This window comes from Zootoca vivipara, chromosome 9, assembly GCF_965207765.1.
Source record: "Zootoca vivipara chromosome 9, rZooViv2.hap1.1, whole genome shotgun sequence".
NCBI classification, from domain to species: Eukaryota; Metazoa; Chordata; class Lepidosauria; order Squamata; family Lacertidae; genus Zootoca; species Zootoca vivipara.
Genome location: NC_142592.1, coordinates 38,527,470 through 38,551,482, shown reverse-complemented (window position 1 = coordinate 38,551,482; position 24,013 = coordinate 38,527,470). Strand labels below are relative to the sequence as shown.

The 24,013-nt window shown below is 40.9% G+C and overlaps 2 protein-coding genes across 3 annotated transcripts in view; one reads left to right on the top strand and one right to left on the bottom strand.

Annotated features, from left to right (window-relative positions):
- Positions 1-1,677: 1,677 nt before the first annotated feature.
- ACTR6 (actin related protein 6) lies at positions 1,678-12,412 on the bottom strand. Of its 2 annotated transcripts, XM_088651968.1 has the most exons (12): positions 12,320-12,412; positions 11,812-11,943; positions 11,528-11,645; positions 10,936-11,004; positions 9,568-9,691; positions 9,058-9,193; positions 8,911-8,967; positions 7,030-7,128; positions 4,846-4,924; positions 3,515-3,686; positions 2,301-2,439; positions 1,678-2,124 (listed from the first exon to the last, which is right to left on the bottom strand). In XM_088651968.1, exons 2-12 carry the CDS (start codon positions 11,844-11,846, stop codon positions 1,995-1,997), a joined length of 1,158 nt encoding a protein of 385 aa, XP_088508094.1. In that variant the 5' UTR covers positions 11,847-11,943; positions 12,320-12,412; the 3' UTR covers positions 1,678-1,994. The 2 variants fall into 2 exon arrangements, with proteins under 2 accessions (XP_088508094.1, XP_034983240.1); XM_035127349.3 differs by lacking the exon at positions 11,812-11,943.
- Positions 12,413-13,906: 1,494 nt separating this feature from the next.
- Positions 13,907-24,013, top strand: part of BLTP3B (bridge-like lipid transfer protein family member 3B) — a 38,172-nt gene continuing 28,065 nt past the window's right edge. The window contains exon 1 of the mRNA XM_035127511.3: positions 13,907-14,317. Coding sequence (XP_034983402.2) covers positions 14,274-14,317 — 44 coding nt within the window. The 5' untranslated portion in view covers positions 13,907-14,273. The remainder of the gene's footprint in view (positions 14,318-24,013) is intronic.

The window sequence follows — 24,013 nt, the reverse complement described above, 5'->3', positions numbered from 1 at the left end:
GTTTCCGCGAGGGCGGCAAGTTTGATTGTCAGGGTGATGAAGCGCCGGCCTGGCCCTCCGTGGAAGAAGCGAGGCGGCGGGTGTGTTTCTTTTGCCCCCCTCACCGGGATACTTTCGAGCCTCCGCGGTTGTCTTTCCGTTCTCTCACAGCGAAATAAAGCGGTGAAGTTGTGGGAGAAGAGGAAAAGGCGTAACAGGAGGAGGAATATACTGTATACCAGGCATCCCCAAACTGTGGCCCTCCAGATGTTTTGGCCTACAACTCCCATGATCCCTAGCTAACAGGACCAGTGGACAGGGATGATGGGAATTGTAGTCGAAAAATCTGGAGGGCCGAAGTTTGGGGATGCCTGCTGTATACGGACTTGGTTCTCTCAGTGGAGTGGTCCATGCAAGTGGGGCAGGATAACAGACCCATTATTATTAAAATACTACACACCGAGTGAATGTACCACAAAAAACGGCAAAATGAATTCTGTGTAAGTATGTATGTGGACAGTGGTCAAACTTCACTAGGTTTGTTTGCTTTTTCTATGAGAGTATGTTGAGATATATTTTACTTCTAAGGCAAACATTCTCATAAGGAGCTCCAAGGCATAATGTTGGCCCTCAGGCAGTGTGTGGTTTCCTATGGAAATGTTAAGGCCTATAAACATGAAGGTTCTGTGGTAGGTGACCATAAGGAGAAATGACTACCCCAGAGACACCTTAGGGTTGTTTCATCCCGTTTGTCAAGGTGTAGCTTTTTAGGAAGATGAATAAGATGGATTCATCCACTGGGGTGGGATTCTTCCAATTTCCCCCGTTATTCTTGAATGCTGCAGCTAGAGCTTGAATGAATCTTCATTTGCGTCAGCCATCGGCCATAGCAATAAAACAACAATACGCTATACAAAGAATAGAAATAAAGTCAATTATATAAAATACATTTTAGGGTTTTGAATCAAGTCATATATCTTCAAGGGCTCTGGGCTCTCTTCCAGCTTTAAGATTTAAAGTCTTTCAAGTCTTCTAACGAGCTGATGTTTCAAATAAAGGTCTTCCGTAGAAAGCAATATCATAGGGTATATTTCACGATTAGTAACCTTTCCCATATCTTCTAATCCACTAGCATACGTCTTGAACAAGTTGGTGTTGTGGACAGAAGTTACTTCCAAACTACTGTTTTGTGAGGTATAACTGTTTATGCACACACACACAAATTGCATGCCTCTTCGTAAGTGTAGAACAGCTCAAGTAAACATAGCAATGGTGTCTGGATGCTCTTCTCTGTCCAGATTGCACCACACCTATGAGCAATGGGTTGTCATTCTGGAATGGGGAAAATAAATTAATCCTCAAACAAAATCTGAGGTGGGTTGAAGAGTTGCAGTTTTTTATTTTAAAAAAGCAACACATGACCTGTAGCTGATTTGAGCTGTTTCTCTAATAAAATACTTAATACTTTTTATTATAAAAATGTTTTAAATTGGTGACTCTTTTTGTTTGACTTGAGCATCCATTGTTGTCCTCTTTTTATTCCCTTTCAAAAGCATTCCTGCTTAAATTCCTCTTTAATATAACAGTAGATAGGAATTGGTTAAGCAGCGTTTGAAGAAATCTGGAACTAGCCTTCTAGATTTATGATTTAGTGTTCTTGTGTTCAGTTACAATACAACCACTATTTTCCAAATAAACTTTGGATACAAATGTTTTATTTCATTTTCCTACTAAATATTCTAGCATATTGTTAATTTAAGAAATATACTTTTATGGATATATTTTCAGTTCAGCCATTTCCATCCAGATTTCAGTTTCTACCAGCATTTGAGTGGCAAAGAATATGAAGGAAAGAACCAAATAAGCTACATGTATATAAAAATGAACAAAACCTTACATATATATTAACTGACAGTACAGTTTCATTCTAAAAAAAACTACAGTAGAGTTCCAATCTAAGAAAACTCCCCAGGTCTTTAACATATACAATATAATGTCCATATCTTTTGAACCATTTAAATATCAAATTTCTCTTCACATATACTATGTCCATTTTCTTCATAGTCTTCTCTGGTTACCACCATATCTTCAAAATCGTCATTTTCAGAAATCAGCTTTCCACCTTCCCAGGAATAAGTAATAGGGCTGGAAAGTAAATAAAATAATTGTGTAAATCATAAAATACAGTTAGTTTATAAAGTTTAATATTGATTTTCAGTATCAGCTAGTACTACATCATATGACATTAGAATATGGAATATAAAAATAGAGTGGGTAACCGTCAGTTGAGAATCCACGTCTGTAACTGAAAGGTTACTTACTTCTCTGGCAGAACAACAGAAACATCGTAGTCAGTGGGAGTGAGGCATCGGACCTCAGAGTAAACACGATCCCTGAAGCCGGGGAGATGTGTGTTTCCACCAGTTAAAACAATATTCTTAAAGAAATGTGGCTGCATTTCTATGAAGACCAGAAAGAAACTAGTTATAATTCTACAATAACTTGCTTGATTTTATATACTTATATTAAGTCTGTAATGAAAAGCACTTGCATTGGAGGCAGTACCTCAGTCACATGTTTAAATATTCTTCTAATGCAAATTGCTTACTTCCAAGTTTATGAAGAGGGTTCTAAGTGTTCTGGCTCCCAATCAACTTTGGATGCATTAAACTACCTTAATTCAGAAGTCTGGATATTGCATAGGTAACTTCAGCAATTTTACAATAGTAACTTGTCAAGAATTAGTGTTTGAATGTGGGAGTCATTCAATTTTAACTAATTTGATTCAGGTTTTGTTAAAGCTTTTATTACAATTTGATACTGGAGAATTTCTAGAACAGAGGTTTTCAGCCTTTTTGAGTCCGCGGCTCCCTTGACCAACTACATTCTTTCTGCAGCACCCCTGTGGAGCTTAGGAGCCCAGTTTTGTCACCCCTTGCCTGCAGAGCTGGCAGCCTCTCACCCTTTTTCAAACACTCCCTTGAGTGTTCCCTCAGCCTTCTCTCCTCTCCTCAGGGCAGCCACTGCTGTCATCCCTGGTCTCTGAGCTGTCCCCCCCACCCCCAAGAGATGTGTCTCCTCATACTGCCCCACAGGGGCCTGGAACTTGTCTGTCCATTCCAACAGCAAGGGCTGGTGGACTGGCTGGCAGGGATCCCTCACCCGTTTGCTTGCTTACTCCAAGGTTGTCTCAATTCCTGGCAACCAGCACCCCCTGAAAAGCCCCAGAGGCACCATTCACCTGCAGAGCTTGTAGCCAGGACTGCTGTAACAAACAGCTGTACAAGCCTTTGGGAGGCAGAGATGCAAGAGGGCATCAGAGGAAGGAGGGGGGAAAAGACGGACAGAAGTCAGTGTTGCCCATAATATCCCTGACCATTCTTCAAGGGTGCCATGGTACACAGGTTGAAAACCACTGTTCTAGACAATTGAGTTTTTGTCCTTGATATGGGAACTTTAGAAGCAAACCAAAAGTCTAACTATGCAACATGTTCTACAGTTAATTTTGGTAGTTACATTGTTTAAATAAGAATACCTTCCGGCAAGTTCTGAATTGAATAAACAATGGCTTCAGGAATTCCCATTTCTTGAATGCCAATATCTGAAGGATGGAAGAGTATCTCTGGAACAGCAAATCGCTCATTTGTAAGACGAAGTATTTGTTCACCAGTTTTGTATTTTCCACTTAACACCATTTCTTCCCTTGGCTAAATCAAACAGATGTGAATTAACACACATGTAATAATGACACCAGCTTTTAATATCAACATTAATCATTCCCCTTATTTGCATGATTTTTCCCATGTAGTAGCTGGGATCCAAAACCTGTATGGGAATCTGAAACTTGTATATTTCTTCCATACAATTATACCTAGCTATGTCAGCACATAATAACATAGGAATTGCAGCTAACATACGACTGAACAGTAAGAGGATGAATCAAAAAACGAAAAATTGCAATTCATTTCACACACACCCCTCTCTCAATAGAGACCTTATTTTTTTCTAACTAGGTAGCATAAGTGTTGGAGAACCTTTCATCCTCCAGATGTTGCTAGACTCCAATTCCCATCAGCCCCAGCCAACTTGGCAAATGGTCAAGGATTACAGGAGTTGTAGTGGGGTTTTATGCATATCATTTAGCATACAAAATATATAACCTACTGGCAAGTAATTCTTGTTTTGCATTTGAGAAATGCAAAAAGGAGGAGTAAAGACAGTAAACACTAAGATATTCAATTCTTTTCATAGTACCTTTTGAAATAATAAAAGACTTTTAGACTTGGCAGACCAGCTCCCTTCCTTGCAGGCCTTTTCCACCTGTCATGGAATGACAGAGCCTTGACTGACTCCAGCTACAAAAGCTGAGGCTGCTGAAGAGGCCAAAGACCAGCTTTCCTGTCTCTTAGTGTAGATTCAGGTCATCAAGCCTAAGCTTCCACAGCCGCAGTCCGCCAAGAACCACCACTGGTAGGACTGGCAGCAACAGCAGCAGATATGTGTTACCGTAATTACCTTGTTTTAAATTTGCATTTTACATCTGATTTCCTCTAATAATGTTTCCCTTTGAAACGTTTAATATATATTTTTTATTATCTTTGCTGCATTAAATGTGCATTCTGTAGTTGACCTCCTTTGTAATGTTTTATTTTCAAAATCTTAAGGCAATATTTTAATTTCCTGTTAATTATGCTCCTTTGAACGTATACTTTATGCAGTATTTGACTTTCTTCTGTAATATCTACTTCTGGATTGTTTCATTTGATGTAGGTTGTAAATGCTTTGAGATCTTTTTCTTAAAAATATATAAAAGTATTAAAATGAAATGAAATGAAATGAAGAAGACGACTGATTTTATGCAATTACCTTACAAAACCCTTTTTTAATTGTGCTGAAGTCTGGTAAAACATAGTCCAACATTACTGTATTTTCTTCCCCCTTCAATCTGAAACAGGTTGGAATTCAGAATACATCCTAAGTTAATGATTCTTCAGAGCCACACAAAAAAAAAAACCAACCACACAAACGTATTTCATTGTAAATAAATAACCTCCTTTTGACTTTTAATCAGTAAGACAGCGCACCACCACCACCACGTAAAACTATTTGGGGTATTCAGTGCATATAGATGTTGAACTTAATAGCAGGACAATCACACCTTGCATGGGGTTTATGTTCTGGGGATGGCAGGAATAGGGAAAACTCTGTATACTCAAACCACCCCCTGCATAAGTATCCTTGCCAAGCGAGCCTTACCATCATCCCCCACACCCTGCAAAGACAGCTTTTAAGCTCTGCCATGCTTACCGGGCAAGTCCTGCACACTGCACAGGCTTTGGGATGCTCTTGCAAGTTCTTGTGGGACTGTCTGAGTTCCTGTGAGATCTTGCAACAACATGCCAGAACCTGCGTGCTCTCTGCCTTGCATGCAACTTCAACCACTTAAGTTAATTGCATATGTAGAGCTTGAAGATGATTTGGAACATTGCAGATGCTTCAGTAACGGAATCAGACTATAAACCCAAGTCTGGCTGAAATGGGACCTTAAATATAATTATCCCTGTTTCCAGATATGGGGACTTGGGTCAGAACAGTACTCCATACATGCTCAAAGGCAGTCTTCATAACAACATGTTTCAGAGCTAACCCTTAATGAACCCAAGCTTTTTATTTTATTTTATTGATACACCAAAAAAGAAAAAGAAAACAAGACAAGAAATACAAACCAAATCATAATATGGAAATTATTAATTACAAATCAATAAAACCAAAAGTGGTCCTTGCACTATAGACCGGACCTCCCATCCATTCTTTTTTCAATTATCTATTATTTGTTGCCAATACACATTTTTGTCTTAAATTAACTATTGATTTATCTAAGGTTTTAGATCTTTCTTAAATCTACTACTAAAGTTATTCAAACGCTGCGACAGTTTAAACTACTGTAATTGTTTTTCAAACTTTAAAGTTGCCTGTAAGTTTTAGCTCCCAGCGTAATGCCTTTGACTGTTTGTCACTCCTTATTTGGTTATTTAAAACTTCCATTGCCAGAATAAATGTCAGTGGAGATAGTGGGCAGCCTTGTCTGGTTCCCTTATTTATTTTGCAATCTTCAGTGATTCTGCCGTTGATAATTAATTTTGCATATTGTTCTGAATATATGGCATTTATTCCTTTACAAAAAAATTTCCCAAGTCCAATTTCTTCCATTAGTTTTTTCATAAACTTCCAGGATACACTGTCAAAAGCCTTTTCGGCATCCACCAACATAATAGGAGCTGATTTATCAATTTTCAAGTCCAGATATTCTAAGACATTGATCAGACATCTAGTGTTGGATTGCATATATCACCCAGGAAGAAACCCAGTTTGGTCTTTGTGGATTATCTCATTTAACACTGTTTCTAATCTGTTCGCTAAAATGTTCGTGAAAATCTTATAATCATTGTTTAACAGTGGAATTGGTCTATAATTGGCCATGTTTGAAGCATCTGTTCCCGGTTTGTGGATAAGGGTAATTAAACTTTCTTTCCATGATTTTGGCAACTTTCCATTTATGAGGATGCTGTTCATTAAGTCCTTCATAGGTAAAAATAGTGATTGTTCTAGTTTTTTTTTATAATAAATAGCCGAGAGACCATCAGGGCCTGGTGTCTTTCCTAGCTTTGATCTGTATATAGCTTGTTGTACCTTCATGGGTGAATTCAAGATAGAAACTTTTTATTTAGGGATTATGGGTAGCATATTTTTGCCCAAATATTCAATTTCCCCCCTAATTTCTCTGGACCTTCTTTATATAAATTTCCATAATTTTTTTTAAAAAAAATTCCATTAATTTCTTTCTGATATTGGATCCATCTATCCCAAGGTTAAATTTAAGCCCCAGACACAAAACGCTTTCAGTAAAGGAATTTGATTTTTAATGTATTCATAGACCATTGTCAACAGAATGGTGTTTTTTTTCAGCACAAGGCAATACATAATAAATTCTTCAGGCCATAGACAAAATTACCATTAACTATATTTAGCAGTATAAAAAAAACCCCATACTTAGCAGTCTCCATATCCTTGAAAAAGTCTTGGGAAACATAACACACATCTTCTTTCACTTGGTTAATTACATGGGTTTCATCCATAACATGGAGTTGCCTATAATTTTCAAAGAAAATAATGCTACTTTATCTTGTTTCCATTGCTGGTCTGTTATGAGTATTCAATATGAGTATTTAATTAAGCTTAAATGTTATAGTAAAGCTGTTAGATTAATTGTGGAAAACTCACTTAAGCCTTTAATCCTCTGTGGAGTAGGGCATGCTATTAAACCAAAGAACAGTAAGAGGAGGATGAACGTTCTTAACACTGCACTTCTTTGAGTTCGCATTAAGTTGTGATAAGGAACTAATCTGTTAAACCAGATGAAGTTCATGGTTTTTAGAAGAAAAAGTTAATAATGTTCTCATACCACCTTTTCTATACAAGAGGAACAAAATTACATATATAGGAAAGGTACTGTTTGATGGAGCTTTTAAAAAAAGGAGGTTATACATATTGCAATCGTTCAGGAATCCCACCTTTACAGAAGACATTTAGAATTGGCACTTGAGTAGTATCTAACACTGAACAGCCCTCTGAATAGAACCAGCAAGACCTAGGGATGCAGGGGATCTTCAGAATAGAAGAGATGGGGGATAGGGCATGGGAAAGAAGTGGCCATGAAATCTAGCTTGAGCATCTTAACTCACTGTGAGGAACCCAGTTGGTTTTGCCCATCTGTATATTCCCAATGAACTTTCTAGGGTGTAGCTTATGAAAGTTTGTGTATACAAAAGGAGGTAACCCTCAAGTTCATGGGCCTCACCCCATTATAGTCTACTCATGTGGCCTAGCATACCCACAGATTCACTCAGATTCTCCACGGAACCAGTGGCATTTGGAAACAACCAACAAGATATGCCAGTAAATTATGATGCAGTTTCATTACCATACCTAAAACAATTCACAGAATAATTTTGCTGCTCATTTTCTGGAGTGTTCCATCTATTTTTCCGATTTAACTTCTGCTGCATTTAATTTATTGGTGCAAAAAACCTAATTTTAAGTATCATCACATACCTTGCACCATAATCTAGGCCAGCGTTTCTCAACCGCTGTTCCGCGGCACACTAGTGTGCCGCGAGACGCTGGCTGGTGTGCCGTGATATGCGGCGACGAGAAGGGTGATTTTGCAGCTGCAAACTCCACCTCCCTGGGCGTCCTATTTCTTCGCCCCTTCTAGTTTCCACAGACCAATCAGCTTTCATTATTTCCATTTTCCCCATGCCTCACGTGACAGGATCATCCCAGAATCCTTTAGCCAAGATGGCAGCCCCCAGCAGCTAATAGTGCCGCACGTGTGTCTCTTTTTTGGAAAATCGAGCGGACTTTAAGTAGCTACTTTTAAAATATTCAATCTCCATCATTCAAAAGGTAGTTTGTTGCTAATTCACGGAGGCATGAAGACCAAATCGTCCTCTCACAAGTCCGAGAACACGCACAGGGTAAGATACGGGATGGCGGGGTCGGGTGGGGTGGATCAGAAACCCGGATCTTTTAAGAACTCGGCAGCGTTGACCCACCGGAAAGCAATATTTGGCAAGTGTTTCTTACAGTCATAATTATAATATAGGGCGGCACAGAGTTAATTTTTAAAACTTTTTTAATGGTGGTGTGCCTCGTGATTTTTTTCACGGAACAAGTGTGCCGTGGCCCAAAAAAGGTTGAGAAACACTGATCTAGGCAAAGCAAGCCTTCATAGTCCTTCAGCAAACCTTGATATCAGAAGTTAGCTTCTCTTTTCAAACAAGTATATTTGCCCTATAAAATAAACTAAACTATATTTTTATTACCGTGAACCAGGTAAGATTGTAATAACTTCTAGTTATAGTGTTTTACCTGTAAGAGATTATCTCCTTTAGATGATTGGTTAAGAGCTTTCCTCCCACGTTAATCCTAAGAACAAGAAAGATTATCTTTAATATTTATATTTTAAAAACACAAATACATCTTTTTAAAAATATTAAAAAATATGTTTTTTTTTACCTTATAATGGCCTCCTTCTTCTTTTTACTTCTGCAGTAAGGTACAATGTGTGTAAAAGAATACCCACTGTCTACAATGATGCAACACAGTTCTGATGGATTATCCCGGAAGTATCTATGGGCACTGAGAGCCCCAGCTGAAAAAACAGAGCCATGCCATTGTGTCAGATACATTTATTAACAAGTGTTTCAGGCAGAGGGCCTTCTCGGCAGTGGGGCCATCCTTGTGGAACACCCTTCCATCAGATGTTAAGGATATTAAGAACTGCCCAACTTTTAGAAGACACCTGAAGGTAATTCTGTATTGGGAAGTTTTTCATGTTTGACATTACGTTTTTACATGTCTTGGAAGCCACCCAGAGTGGCAGGGAAACCCAGCCAGATGTGAGGGGTGTAAATATATTATTATTATTATTATTATTATTATTAAGCAAACAAAAAGTGTTGTAGCAATGCCAAACGAAAACATTTTCTCCCCCAAAAATAAACAGTAAGAGGACTTGCCATTCACCATTTACTCTGAGAACTGCTTGGAATTGGTATTCTTCAAACAATATTTCGTTCATGGACTCTTGTATTGAGCTGAAGTTGAAATAAGGTTCTGTGATGATGATATTGGTATCTACAAAATCTACCTATGTAGGAAAATATTTCAAGATTCAGAAGCAATCTTTTTTTAAAAAAAGTATCTAAAATTAGGGTCTATTAGTAAGTATGTTCTTAATAATATGTACAGAGAATATTTCAAAACACTTCACATAAATTATCTCAATAGTATTTGGAACAGTCTTAGAAAGACAGGCCAGTAATGCTCCTCTGCTGCAGATTAGAGACTGGGTAAAAGTGGCTTGATGAAGGGTCATCAATGTCTAAGGTGAAATCTGAACTGGGGATTTTCTCCTAACTCACAGCTCACACTTCTTGCCACTGCAGTATAGTAGCTTTCTGTTGTGACAACAGGAACATCTACTTGGAAAAAAATTGTAGGTTATACAAAATTTAATAAAACCTACATATTCTTACAGAGGTAACTCTAGTGAGTGGGCAAGTGACTAATGGATGAAGTAATTCAAGCTACCCATTTACCTGCAAGTAGGCCTCACTGAACTCAGAGGGACTTACTTTTGTGTTTACAGGTACAGCAGGGATGTCCAACAGGTCAATCGCGATCTATTGGTAGATCCCCAGGAGCTTTTGGTAGCTCACGGTCGATTGCTGGATACCTTTCCCGCCCCCTCTCCCTTCCCTCCATTGTTGCACGATGTGCAGATTGGAAGACCTTAGTGTGAACTTGATTTCCAGTTCAGCAATGTTTTTTTCCTCGTGTTCTATGGAATTCTTTAGGAAACTGAGTGGTAACTTGCAATAAAAAACCTCATCCTAAACTATATCCTAAACTCTATAATGTACTTGGTAAAATGTATCCTTCTGTATGCTAAAAGACAGTAACCAGTAAAAGTCTTGAGTAAACACTGGCTGAGATGAGTTTGCCATGATGCATCTTGGGATGCAAAATCAGCAGGTGCATCGAGGGTAGATCAAACTCCAATTCAGAAAAATACACAACACTGAGATAAAATACTCTATGAAGGTTTGGCGCTCAAATCTCTGGATCCCACAAGCAGATATGGATTACTTTATCTGCTGATACATCATTCTTTAGAACACCTACACTGAACAAGTACATTTTTGTAGAAATAATAACCCATGCTTTAAATGAAACAGTAGATGCCCTCATTTGTAGAAATCAAGACACTCAGTTTAAATTAAAGCTGATGCACAAGCTTCAACTATTAGGTTATGCTGACTTCCTATAAGCAGCCTGCATTCTTATATTCTTCTGGTGCTACCTTCAAGATATAGGAAAGTGTTTAATTACCTGATACATTTCTTTTCCATAAAGATAGTCCCACACTTGCCTTTGAACATCCCAGTTTACCAAGTAGCCCTGTTATTTAAAAAGTAAAGTTACTGCTCAAACCATTTGATATTTGCTTAATTTTACACTGTCCTTCAAGCTTTCTTTAGCACCCTACTGGAAGAAACCTGATCTCTTGAAGGTGTTTGGATGATTTGGCTCCTGTCCTAGAGTAGTATTTTGATCCATGTTATTTGTTTATGATCAGGTATATTAAATACATTATTTAAGACTTTATCTTGACCATTTCTATATACAAGTATATTCCCCTGAAGGCAGTGGGACTTACACCCAAGTAAGTGTTAACAGGTTTGCAAGTTTAATTTATTATTATTAAGATGTACAACTAAATACAAACAATAATTTCCATCTAAGGCTTCATTATATAGAAAGAAATGTTTCCCTCCTCAATGATTTTAATTTCATTAATATTTTTCATGACTATTGTTCAAAAACTACATCTACTCATGCATAAATCTGACTAAACCTTTACCTGTCTTACTGAACCTTAACTGATTCGTGTGTAAAAAGATATCCATGCTATTTAAATTACCTTCTGGAACGGGAGTATATAAAAAAGTCCAGATGGATCTTTAATTTCATCCAGTTGGTTAGCTGTAAATGTTTTCAGACGAGCAGTCTTTGATCTAAACTGACAGTTCGGAATAACACTGTGGGGAGGGGAAAGAAACCCAGCAGCTTTATAAACATTTTTAAAAGTCAATAACGTAAGTGACCAACCAATGCCTGTGGGAAACCCACAAGTGTGACCCAAGCACAAGAGCACTCTTTCCTCCTGTGGTTTCCAGAAACTAGTACTGTATTCCGAAACCTTACCTCCTCTCACTTCGGAGGCAGAGCATAGCCATCATAGCTAGAAGCCTTCGAAAACCCTCTCCATGAATTTTTCAAATCCTCCTTTAGGTTGGATTTCCTCTCACCATCTAGGTTGGTGGCCATCACTGCCTCCTGGGAGAGTGGGTTCCACAGTTAAACTACTTTAACATGCCAATTTGCTGGAAACACCTTTTGTAACCCAGACCTCTCAGAGGTTTGCACACTCCTACACTAGCTGTTTCCAAACAAACCATACTGATTTCATTCTTTCGTTGGATTTAGTACCTGGATTATGTTTTCAGAAATAGCCACTTTTTCACTGGACGCTTGTTTGGACAATTCCTGCACATTTGGAATAATTCCTTAATTCATTCATAACTGCCAATGAATTGATTACATTCTCACAGATGCCCCTATCAAAACATGCGAGAAAACCCATAGGAGAACCGCCTGCCTGTTCCAAAAGAATTCAACTCCATCCAGACCTCAAGCGAATGAGACTTCTCACCTGACATGAGCATGACTGTACCCGATCTTGGCATTGTAGGCGCCGTTATCTAACACGAGAGTCGCCATTTTTCTCCTTGGGTCCCTCAGCTCCGCCCCATTGGCCAGCCAGCGCTAAATAACCATGCGGCTGAAACGTATTTAGTCACCACCGGGCGGATCCTCTCTTTCTCGCCTTCTCATTGGTAAAAGGAACTTAGTATGAATGATGGGATAGTGGAGGACTTTCCCGACGTAAGAGCAAATACAGTAGGGGGAAAGTCATAGAGATAGGAAATAATAGAAGAGCTCTATGCTTGAGTGTTAGGTGTAGACTTGTAATCTTAGACTACGGTAATACTGTAGTCAGTTTTAATATAAACTTGGACTGCTTCATTCCAGTTTGCAGTTTCAGTTAAGTCAATTCAGACAAGAAAGGGGGATGTCTGTTCTTTGAAACTCAGCTCTTATGTGGTGTGAAGGGAACATTTTGTTTTGGCGACTTTTTAGGCATGTATCGGGTGAGATGTACGGATAGCATCACCGTTCACATACAATATCTGTATAGCCTTATATTTCCGCATCTGTATAGTATGCGAGTACTGTGTATAATTGTCGTGGAAAAACCTCTGTAACGGAAAACTTCAGACTTCAGCACTTCTGCAATATAGGGGAAATTATGTTGCTCAGAGCCAACTCTCGTCATCTGCAATATAGTCCAATCTATAGATGGTTTATTTATTCGCTGCTGATGAACAGACTTTTCCCAGGACTATATATATATATATATATATATATATATATATATATATATATATATATATATATATATATATATAGCTTAAAGGAATGTGTGACTGTGTGTCTCATTTTTCACCCATACAAGGCAATCTGGAAAGATTACTCTGCTGCCAAATATTGTGCCCTTTAAACACGTTTAAACATTTATTAAAGTGGAAGGTCAGAAATTGGATAGAGCGTAATATTTCACTTACACTAGTTATCCCACACTATAACATAAACAAAATCCTATCTTTTAGTTGAGGGGAGGTATTGTCTTCATACTTTTAAAAATTCTACCATGGCTTTTCCCCTTCAGGCTTTTGGATAGTTTGCGGGCTTAAGGTGATTTTATACAACTTGACACTTTGCAATTATTTCAGTGGTACTTATTATTCCCAGGATGTGCTCTTAGATTTTGATGGCAATTAGATGCTAAAATTGGTGAGGAGAAAAACAGTATATTATATAATGTGGGGAGGGGCAATAGGGAAGGAGTTCTAAGGAGTCAGATCATCTATGCACATCATCATTCCCCTCTCATAGAGAATTTGGGTGACTTAGGGTTCATCGAGAACCCAGGAAAATAAATCGTGTTTTTTATTACGCTCCTGATAAACGTTGCAAGCGGACCTGGAAAACAGGTAGTTAAGTGCTATTGTGTAAAAGCTGCTCCTCTTCGCTGCAAAAAAACAAAAAACAAAAACAAAAAACCAACTCAGGATATTTCTCCTACTCAGTTTGGAAAACGGACTTTTGTGAGTGGGGCGGTGGTGCTTCCAGCCAGGCCGGCGTGCCCCGCTGCCGTGAAATTATTGCACTAAAGCTTGGATTTAGCGGGCGTCATTCACCGGAGACAAAAGGTGACTTCGGCGTCTCGCAGCAGCTCCCGGTAGCCCTTGTGGCGGCATCCTCTCCGCCCTTGCCGGCCGAGAGCCGCCCGCTTCCCCCGTCCGGGTTCCAGGCGGGCGGCGTTCCTGGCGCTGGTGCCGCCCTTTCCCCCGCCCGGCTCTACTCAGCGAAAGCCTGTCAGCTGGCGATACTGCAATCAAGATGGCGGCGGGGCCGGAGAGCGGGTGAGCGGGGGCGCCTTCGCTCCCTGGCACAGGACGGCAGGAAGCGCCGGGATGGGTCGAGGAGGAGCGCCGGGTTTCTTTCGGTTTCCCTGAAGCGGCGGGGGCTGAGGCGTGCTGGCCATGGCGGGCATCATCAAGAAGCAGATCCTGAAGCACCTCTCCAGGTCAGTGAAGTGGGGCGTCGGAAGCGCCCTTGCCGGGGCCGCTCTCAACAGGCTGGGCAGAAGGACTTCTCTGAGGGAAGGGGGCGAAACTGAACCGCCTCGTAGTAGCGCCCCGTTTCCCTTTCGCCGTTTGCCGTAGGCGAGGGGTGGGAAAGTCCCTGAGGTTGCGACCTGTTGGTCCCTCTTGTATGTTTTGGAGGCGTTGGGCTACCGAAAAAAATGTATCCCTAAAGCGGAGTGTCACTGTGTGTCTGCACCTGAAACTGGGCAGGTGTGTGTTTGTGTGGGACACACTCGCCCTGCAGCAGCAAGAAAACTGAGGAGGGGGAGAGTCTTCCTTGGGGGAAAGGAGGGGTTGGCCGCCCCATCTCACTCTCGCCCCATCCTGCTTCTTGCCGCAGTCGGGGAAGCCCGCACAGGAATCCCTTCCCCTCGCGGCGTTAGAGGAAAACCGGCCAAAGCGTGGCGGTGCCGGCGTCTGAATCCCTTCGCCCGTCCCCGCCGGTATTAAGCGCGCGGCGGCGGCGACAAGGCAACGCAGCCATAGGTGTCTCGAGATGGGAGCCGCGCAGGCAGGAGCCCGAGGCAGAAGTGGGTGGATTGTAAATTGTGTTTGACACGTTGTCTGTGGGAGGGGCGAGCGGCAGCTTGGCTGATGTCACCCTGCACATTGTCTGTTGCAGACAGGTCTGGAGACGCCAGATTTGTGTGGGAATGAATGACAAATCGGGGTTGGGGAAAGCTTGGCAAGTTGTGCATCACGCCGGGGCAAAAGGGATGTCTGTCCGGGGTTTTGATTTGGCAAGGCGCACAAAAATAATAATGAGAAGAAAAATGGTGATTGGAACTGGGTTAGGCTGTTTTTGCTGGCCGCATAAGCAAATCTTTTCAAATATCTCTGATATTTGCTATGCATTTATAACCCATGATGATTTGATTGAGGGATGTGTATTCACTGTTGCAGTCAAAGGTTGATATGATAGGATCACACACAAATAAGGCTATTTGGCTTGTGCTGCCAAGAAATGAAGAACCGGGGAACAGTCAGAGAGCAGAATGTAAAATCAAAAGCCTTTCCTTACCACATTCAAGAGCATCTTATGGAATCTAAATATTGCATATTAAAGGCAACAGATTTGTGTGGTATGATTTGGTGTTTTTATTTTCTGCCATCGTCTTGAAGGATGCCCTGATTTTCTGGAAGAGTATTACTGAGCTTTGGTTTCCCAGAGTGTTTGCTTTGCATGCAGAAAACTCCAGTTTCAGTCCCTAGTATATCTATTTTAAAAAGGAGTCGGTTGGTAAGTGATGGGAAAGAGACTTAGGAGGCTGCTGCCAATCACAGCAAAGAGTACTAGGCTAAATGTAGAACTAGTCTGATATAATGCAGCCTGCTGTGTACTAACAAGGGATGTCAGTTTATTAAAAAGACTATGAAGTTGTCAAACTAATTAAACATATAATTACTTTAAAACAATACAAAACCAAACCAAGCAGAGATATTGGAAGTGCAATCCTGCACATGTCTACTCAGAAACAAGTCAAACTGAGTTCAATGGTACTTACAGCCAGGTAAATAATTAAACAATTGCGTCCAAAATTTGATCAACTGGGATTGGGGTGGGAATGAGGTATTGTTTTTAAAATGTGTCACATATTCAAGCAAGTTTTGAGAGTTTTTATAACCTTGGGCATTGTCCGAGGGCATGATACAGCAATGCTGCTGGATGCTAAGGAGGTGTACTGAGGAGAGACTGACAGTGGGCACAATGTACAGTATGCTGTTTTGAATTCTATGATGAAAACAAGGTGAAATATAGCTATCTTTCTGCTATCTCGTAGAACATGAGATGATTGTTCAACGTCTTCCTCCTGTGTGCGGTAGCCCTTTTTGCTTTTGTGCGAGAGTATTAGGGGTTAGAATATAAACCACTGACATTGATTTATTCCTATTTATTCCTGTTGTAAGTAACAGGTAGACAAGTATCATCCTTGTAATGTGTAGCTTGGTTCCCTTGCTTTTTGGAGCTTCTGCAGACTCTATTCTGTAGTGCATCAATTGTCCTACTTTCATCTCTTCTCTGCATTCCCTAGTCTAGATTATAGGCATGTGTCTGTATGATCTGGAGAATTCTGCATGTTGGCAAGGGATTGCAATTGATTGCCCCAGGCATCTTTCACGTCTCCTTCTGTGAACCATGGTCTAAGATTCTTAAGTAATCAAGTGACTAGAGCACTAGAGCATTTTTGCCCTGATTTAATTTGATCTGCCTAAACAGGTGTTTGCTTGGACTGTTTGCACAATACCATGTGCCCTATTTTTAGTTGGGATTAGTGTGCTTTTGTTTTTCATGATTTTTACTTGGGGATGAAGTAGTATAATATTGGGTATTACTGTAGTATATGCAAATGTCTTTTGAGATAAGTGTGTTGCAGTCCCAGCAGTTTTTACATTGACTTCTCTCAGTGCCTTCACCATTTTCACAACCTACCGGTACTTTGTTTCCTTCCCTACCTGTCAGCATGGCACAGTCTGTACCTTTCCTATCTGGATATTCTATGGACATTGGACTGTCACGAATAGGTGTATAGGATATAGTGAGAAATGTTTTTCAAATTCTGTGTGAAAATGCATACGGTGATGTGAATGTTAGTCCTAGTTCAAGGTGGGAACAAGTATGCTAATAACTGGTTGGGCATATCCTACCTGTTGTAGAATTCCTCACCAACTGCAAATGTAAGCCTTTCTATTTTTGTTGAACTGTTATAAATGGAGAGGTGCAACAAGGAAATAAATGAGGAAGTGAAGGAGACTGGTGTAGAAAGAAGTTCTAATTGCTTTGGATTGAAAAACTGCAGTTAAGGATAGATCTACTCTATGGCTGAGAATATACAATTACTTTCTTTTTCATTTTTTCAATGGAATTTGGTGTTCATTCATTTATTTAAATCATTTTAGCCCACTCTTCAGCTCTCAGAGCAGCTTACAGATCAATAAAAAGCCAAGAGAAAATTGACTAGAATTATTCTTGTTGGTTTTTACTTTCATTAGATATGATCATATCTGAGGCAGGAAGTACTTTTACAAAGTACCTGCCAGAATTAATTTATTTTCTTTTGGTCAGCATAAAGGAAGCAAGACCAAATAATTCATGTTTATTACTTCCTTTATAATGTACTAATTCATATATATTTTATAGCATACTAGCTGACCCGGCCACGCGTTGCTGTGGTTCTTTCCTGTGATTCCCCCCACTCTGTCCGGACACATGACTTATCCTGCCGCCTCCTCCCCCCACCCCCGGCTCATCCCTGTGACTGCCCCCATCCTGTCCATGTCCCCTTGTGTTGTTTGTAACTTTTTTTTCTTTTTATGGTTTTTATTGTGGCTATAATTGAGGAGTATTTGGTGTTGAGGAAGGTTGGGGAGAGGTCTGTTTGGGCAAAGCCCAAAGCCAGGGGAGAGAGGTCCGTTTGGGCAAAGAGAAGGATCGGGGGTGATGATGCGTCCCGGAGAATTACTTTTAAAAACCCGAACCGGAGGGGGGACGGGACAAATAGCGAAGCCCCACAGCCCCGTAGCAGCATAAGGCATATTCCGAAGCGCCCAAGCTGTTTGGTTCCATAAAAAACCCAGGAAGTGGCAAGGGGAAGGTAGGGGATTGTAAATTGGGGGGGATTGAAGCCTAGGTTAAAAGCTGCACGACTGCCCTTAAAATGGCCGCCGGAGCCTCGCATGTGACACAACGCCCACTAAATTAAAAAGCAGAAACCCCTCGGCATGCCCCCAAGTGCGTGTTAGGGGAAATAATGAACGACTGACCCATTACTTATCCCTGCCTCTTATTTGGCCCCTCCATTCCCCCCAGGCAGGCCCCTACCTCCACTTGGCATAGTATGGAAAGCTGCCTAGTCTGCTGTGGGCTAGTTGGGCCTTGTTGTTGCAAAAGGCCTGTTTTCAGTTCGTTGCTGTGGAATTGGACGTATTAGGATGATTGAGGGAGTTTGAGAGCGAAAGGTATAGTTATAGGAGACTTTTGGAGGCTGGTAGGAGGTAAAGATGCTGGTGTCGTTGTCTCCATTGAGGTCTTCGACACCTTTGCCGGATGGATATATGTGAGTGGTGGATCTCGTGGTGGAGGCGGGGTTTGTGGGTGTGGTGTTGATTTCAGAGGAAGGGAGGGGGTGTACTGTGGGAGGAATTCCACTTGAGGGCGCTGTTTTACTTTGTGGAAAACAGGTTTTTACCTGCGGAGGTGTGAGATGTGAGGGATTTTTTTTCTAAGAACACTCGGGGAGTGGCCTGGATCGTTGTGTCAAAATTTCAGGACGATCGGTCAAGCGGTTACAGAAAAGTGGAGCCCACACTTTCATGATTTTTACATTCCCACATAGTGGGGTTGATGTTGCCAGCCTTCATGTCACTTCTGCAGAAATCTTTGTAATGCTGAGTTGGTCTGCCAATGGTAGAGCATGTCCTTGGGGATTCTTACATCTTCCATTCTGTGGACAAGCTAGCATAGACATTGCTGAGACAGGAGTGTGAACATGTTGGGAATGTGGGCTTGAGAGAACACATCTTTGTTTGAGACTCTGACTTGCCCTGTGATGCCCTAAATCTTCCTGATGCAGCGCATGTGAAAGGTGTTGTGGTGTTGCTGCTGGTGGTTGTAAGTTGCTCACAACTCACTTCCATAAAGCAGTGTGCTCAACACGCAAGCCTGGTAGACCTTCATCTTGGTATTGAACATTAGCATCATATTCTCCCATACCCTTTTGGAGAGATGAGCCATTGCCGTAGGTGCTTTGCCAATACGCTTGTTGTCATTGTAATCCATTACTAAAAGTTCGCCATGAATGTGCAGATGGCTTCTGATTCCCTCCATTAGGGAGAGCAGGAGCAACAAACCATGATCTCTGCCTTATGACTGTGGTAATTGGGGATTGTAGATTGGGAAACTTGACAGTGGCGTGTTTTGAAGATTTTAATGAGTTCTCAGTAGAACAGAGTGTTGTTATCAAATTTGCTAGTGTGTCAGTGCACTCATGTGTTGTTGTTTAGTCGTTTAGTCGTGTCCGACTCTTCGTGACCCCATGGACCATAGCACGCCAGGCACTCCTGTCTTGCACTGCCTCCCACAGTTTGGTCAAACTCATGTTCGTAGCTTCGAGAACACTGTCCAACCATCTTGTCCTCTGTCGTCCCCTTCTCCTAGTGCCCTCAATCTTTCCCAACATCAGGGTCTTTTCCAAGGATTCTTCTCTTCTCATGAGGTGGCCAAAGTATTGGAGCCTCAGCTTCACGATCTGTCCTTCCAGGGAGCACTCAGGGCTGATTTCCTTAAGAATGGATAGGTTTGATCTTCTAGCAGTCCATGGGACTCTCAAGAGTCTCCTCCAGCACCATAATTCAAAAGCATCAATTCTTCGACGATCAGCCTTCTTTATGGTCCAGCTCTCACTTCCATACATCACTACTGGGAAAACCATAGCTTTAACTATACGGACCTTTGTCGGCAAAGTGATGTCTCTGCTTTTTAAGATGCTGTCTAGGTTTGTCATTGCTTTTCTCCCAAGAAGCAGGCGTCTTTTAATTTCGTGACTGCTGTCACCATCTGCAGTGATCAAGGAGCCCAAGAAAGTAAAATCTCTCACTGCCTCCATTTCTTCCCCTTCTATTTGCCAGGAGGTGATGGGACCAGTGGCCATGATCTTGGTTTTTTTGATGTTGAGCTTCAGACCATATTTTGCGCTCTCCTCTTTCACCCTCATTAAAAGGTTCTTTAATTCCTCCTCGCTTTCTGCCATCAAGGTTGTGTCATCTGCATACCTGAGGTTGTTGATATTTCTTCCGGCAATCTTAATTCCGGTTTGGGATTCATCTAGTCCAGCCTTTCGCATGATGAATTCTGCATATAAGTTAAATAAGCAGGGAGACAATATACAACCTTGTCGTACTCCTTTCCCAATTTTGAACCAATCAGTTGTTCCATATCCAGTTCTAACTGTAGCTTCTTGTCCCACATAGAGATTTCTCAGGAGACAGATGAGGTGATCAGGCACTCCCATTTCTTTAAGAACTTGCCATAGTTTGCTGTGGTCGACACAGTCAAAGGCTTTTGCATAGTCAATGAAGCAGAAGTAGACGTTTTTCTGGAACTCTCTAGCTTTCTCCATAATCCAGCGCATGTTTGCTATTTGGTCTCTGGTTCCTCTGCCCTTTCGAAATCCAGCTTGCACTTCTGGGAGTTCTCGGTCCACATACTGCCTAAGCCTGCCTTGTAGAATTTTAAGCATAACCTTGCTAGCGTGTGAAATGAGCGCAATTGTGCGGTAGTTGGAGCATTCTTTGGCACTCCCCTTCTTTGGAATTGGGATGTAGACTGATCTTCTCCAATCCTCTGGCCATTGCTGAGTTTTCCAAACTTGCTGGCATATTGGGTGTATCACCTTAACAGCATCATCTTTTAAAATTTTAAATAGTTCAGCTGGAATATCATCACTTCCACTGGCCTTGTTATTAGCAATGCTTTCTAAGGCCCATTTGACTTCACTCTCCAAGATGTCTGGCTCAAGGTCAGCAACCACACTACCTGGGGTGTATGAGACCTCCATATCTTTCTGGTATAATTCCTCTGTGTATTCTTGCCACCTCTTCTTGATGTCTTCTGCTTCTGTTAGGTCCTTACCACTTTTGTCCTTGATTATGGTAATCTTTGTACGAAATGTTCCTTTCATATCTCCAATTTTCTTGAACAGATCTCTGGTTTTCCCCATTCTATTGTTTTCCTCTATTTCTTTGCATTGCTCATTTAAGAAGACCCTCTTGTCTCTCCTTGCTGTTTTTTGGAAATCTGCATTCAGTTTCCTGTATCTTTCCCTCTCTCCCTTGCATTTTGCTTGCCTCCTCTCCTCCGCTATTTGTAAGGCCTCGTTGGATAGCCATTTTGCTTTCTTGCATTTCCTTTTCCTTGGGATGGTTTTCGTTGCTGCCTCCTGTATAATGTTACGAGCCTCCATCCATAGTTCTTCAGGCACTCTGTCCACCAAATCTAAATCCAGTGCACTCATGTACAAGAAACCTTAAGGGAATTAGCAATACTATTCTTTGGATCTTTGCTGGAGATTGTACTCTACAGACTGGATTGCATTGGCTGTGGGAAGTCTAGCATTGACCAATATTAGTGTAACTGCTCCAGAGAGTGAGCAATAAACAAAGTGAAGTTGCAGTTGTAAAACAATTGTGATAATCCATGAAAGCACATTGAAGTTTACTAGAGGTTCGTGGCTTTGCAGCTTGAAACACTCATACAGAGTAGAAGGGGTTAATAATGTGGGAGTTTTGCAGTTAAACCTATTAATGCATATCTATGCTGGCTAGTAAATTATCACAGAGCTGTAAATTTTTAGAGAAGGCACAGTTAATGCTCCCTCACCATCCTGGTGGGAGGTTGTGTTGTTTGTTTCTGTTCCTTTCTCTCTCTCTCCTCTTCCTTTTGAACCATGTAAACTGAGCAGACATCTGAGACTGGGACTTCAGATTCAGACCACATGTTTGAGACTAACTTCTATATTTTGAAACCAAGAATACCTTGCCTGTGTTGTTTCTGCTGTAGCATTGAAGGATGCATGAGTGAGACCTGTGATTACTCTAAGTAAAGTATTGAAACATACTTAAGGTGGTAGAGTATTCACCCCGAGAGTGGTAGAGGCAGCCCCCCCCCCCACAATTTTAAGCACTTAATACTGGGACATTTAACTAATATTTCCTGTGCTTTGCAAATACTGCACAGATCTATGCTATCTAAATTCTGCTGGGGGCTGTTTTGGCTAAAGAGTGAGCCAATCCCCATATGCTTTTTAAATTCAGTCACTTTTTCTTTGTCTTCCCCCTCATGTGGGACTTCAGGATTAATTGGTATTCACCAGTTATTTATTTCCCAACAAATAATGTATTATACAGGCTAGCTAACCCCACCTTCTTGTTTAATTACTGTTGCACATGGGACAGGGCAGAGGGCTACAGGTGGAAGCTTGCCTTAAATGTATGGTAAGTAGGAGGCTGAGCCTTGCAGACTTGGCTGTAAATGGAACTGGGAGGGACAATAAGGTTGCAACTTTCCCAAAGAGTAGCAAACTGGGAAAATAAAAACAATAGGAAGAAGCAAAAGAATCAAGACATGAATATTTATCTGTCCTGTGCCTAGAGAAAACTGGAGAAATGAAAACCTCACTATAATGTAAGGGGAGTACTGTCAAATATAGGCTAGGAATCCATGTTTGATAGCAGACATGGTTTATTTGGGGGCTATTGAGAGAGATCAGTATGTGGCTCTCTTTACATAAAGAATTTTAATCAGTGAGTCTTGTAGAATTATGGGATCCCCTAATCCACTGCAGTTCTCAGCATGTTGGCATACTTTACCCCCTTCATTAAGCTTTCCTCTAATTTTAATTTTGATTCCACTTAAAAATTAAAAATCCTCTTCTAGGAAGATACTGGTGGATGCCTTTCCATTGAATAGTTTAGAGGCAAGGAAAGAACTGAGCTAATTTTTTTCTAGGAAAAGAGAAGGAAGACAGATGCTGTGGCCATCTACAAGTGTGGCTGGTAGAGTGTCTGAAAAAAAAGTTCAGCATGGGGCAGCTTTGTAATGTCCTGAATAAATTGAGGGTGCGATGTGTACCCAGTTATAGGGTAAACTTACTGGTGAACTGGCTCTGAATCTAAAAGGACTTAGTACAAAGATCCAGGCTTGGACATGAGTACCTGATGATGCAAAATACACTTTTTCATGGACCATGTTTAGATACCGTAAATAAATGTGCTACCTCCATAAGATGTTGGCCATGTGATCAGACTTACATTGCAAGTTGACAGGATTACTGCATATCTGTACTTCCGGCAGGGTAATCAGCTTTTCTCCCATCTCCATTTGGTTCTTTGCATTCCTTCAAATTCTATTTGTGTGTTCTCCTTGTTTGCCTCTTATAAGACTTAAGAGTTCATGGCTGTGTTGCTTTTTTGGCTTTCCCTCATTCTAGTTTCTTTACCCAAACATAGAATAGAGATGTTATGGGTATGCTTTTGAACTACTGATTTTTGAAGCTGTGTAACATTCAAAAATATATTGTATTACTGAAAATTGGCACAGGTTCCTTTTCCGTCAATGAATCTGTTTTCGATTCTCAGTGCTTCATATTCTATCATTAGAATTCTGTCAGCCCTCTGTCTCTCTGCTTGTTCACTGTTTCTTTGTTAATCAGGCGCTCATTGTTGGAACTTTTTTTGTTTGTTAGTCTACTTTCCCATTTCCCCCCCTGTTTCAGATCATTTCTTATTTCTGCTTTTGAGCTTCCTCTGTGAGGCAAACATTAATACTCCCCCCCCTTTTCATTACTGCTCTGATTTATTTTGGGCTATAGCTCTTTTCTCACTTGTGTTGGCATCAGCAGTCACTTGGGAGGGTAAAATCTCCTGGACCCCCATAGGTTCACTGGCACTTTCTGCTAACCGATTATCCTTCCATAAATAGCATCCTTGATATCCTCTGTTAAAATCTATTCCTTCTCTCTTTTCAATTAGGGTAACTATTCCTGTAATCTCTTTCCTTCCAAAGAAAACATCTCAGTGTTTGGCAGCACCTGAGGATGAGAAAGCAGCCAGGCTATAAATGAATTTCTATATACCTATTA

Coding starts and splice junctions, on each gene's coding strand:
- ACTR6 (XM_035127349.3), bottom strand. CDS start 12,387: ATGGCGACTCTCGTGTTAGATAACGGCGCCTACAATGCCAAGATCGGG. Junction 9,692..10,935: donor ATGGAAAAGAAATGTATCAG/GTAATTAAACAC, acceptor TTTCCTACATAG/GTAGATTTTGTAGATACCAA. Junction 4,925..7,029: donor AAGGATATGGAGACTGCTAA/GTATGGGGTTTT, acceptor AACCTGTTTCAG/ATTGAAGGGGGAAGAAAATA.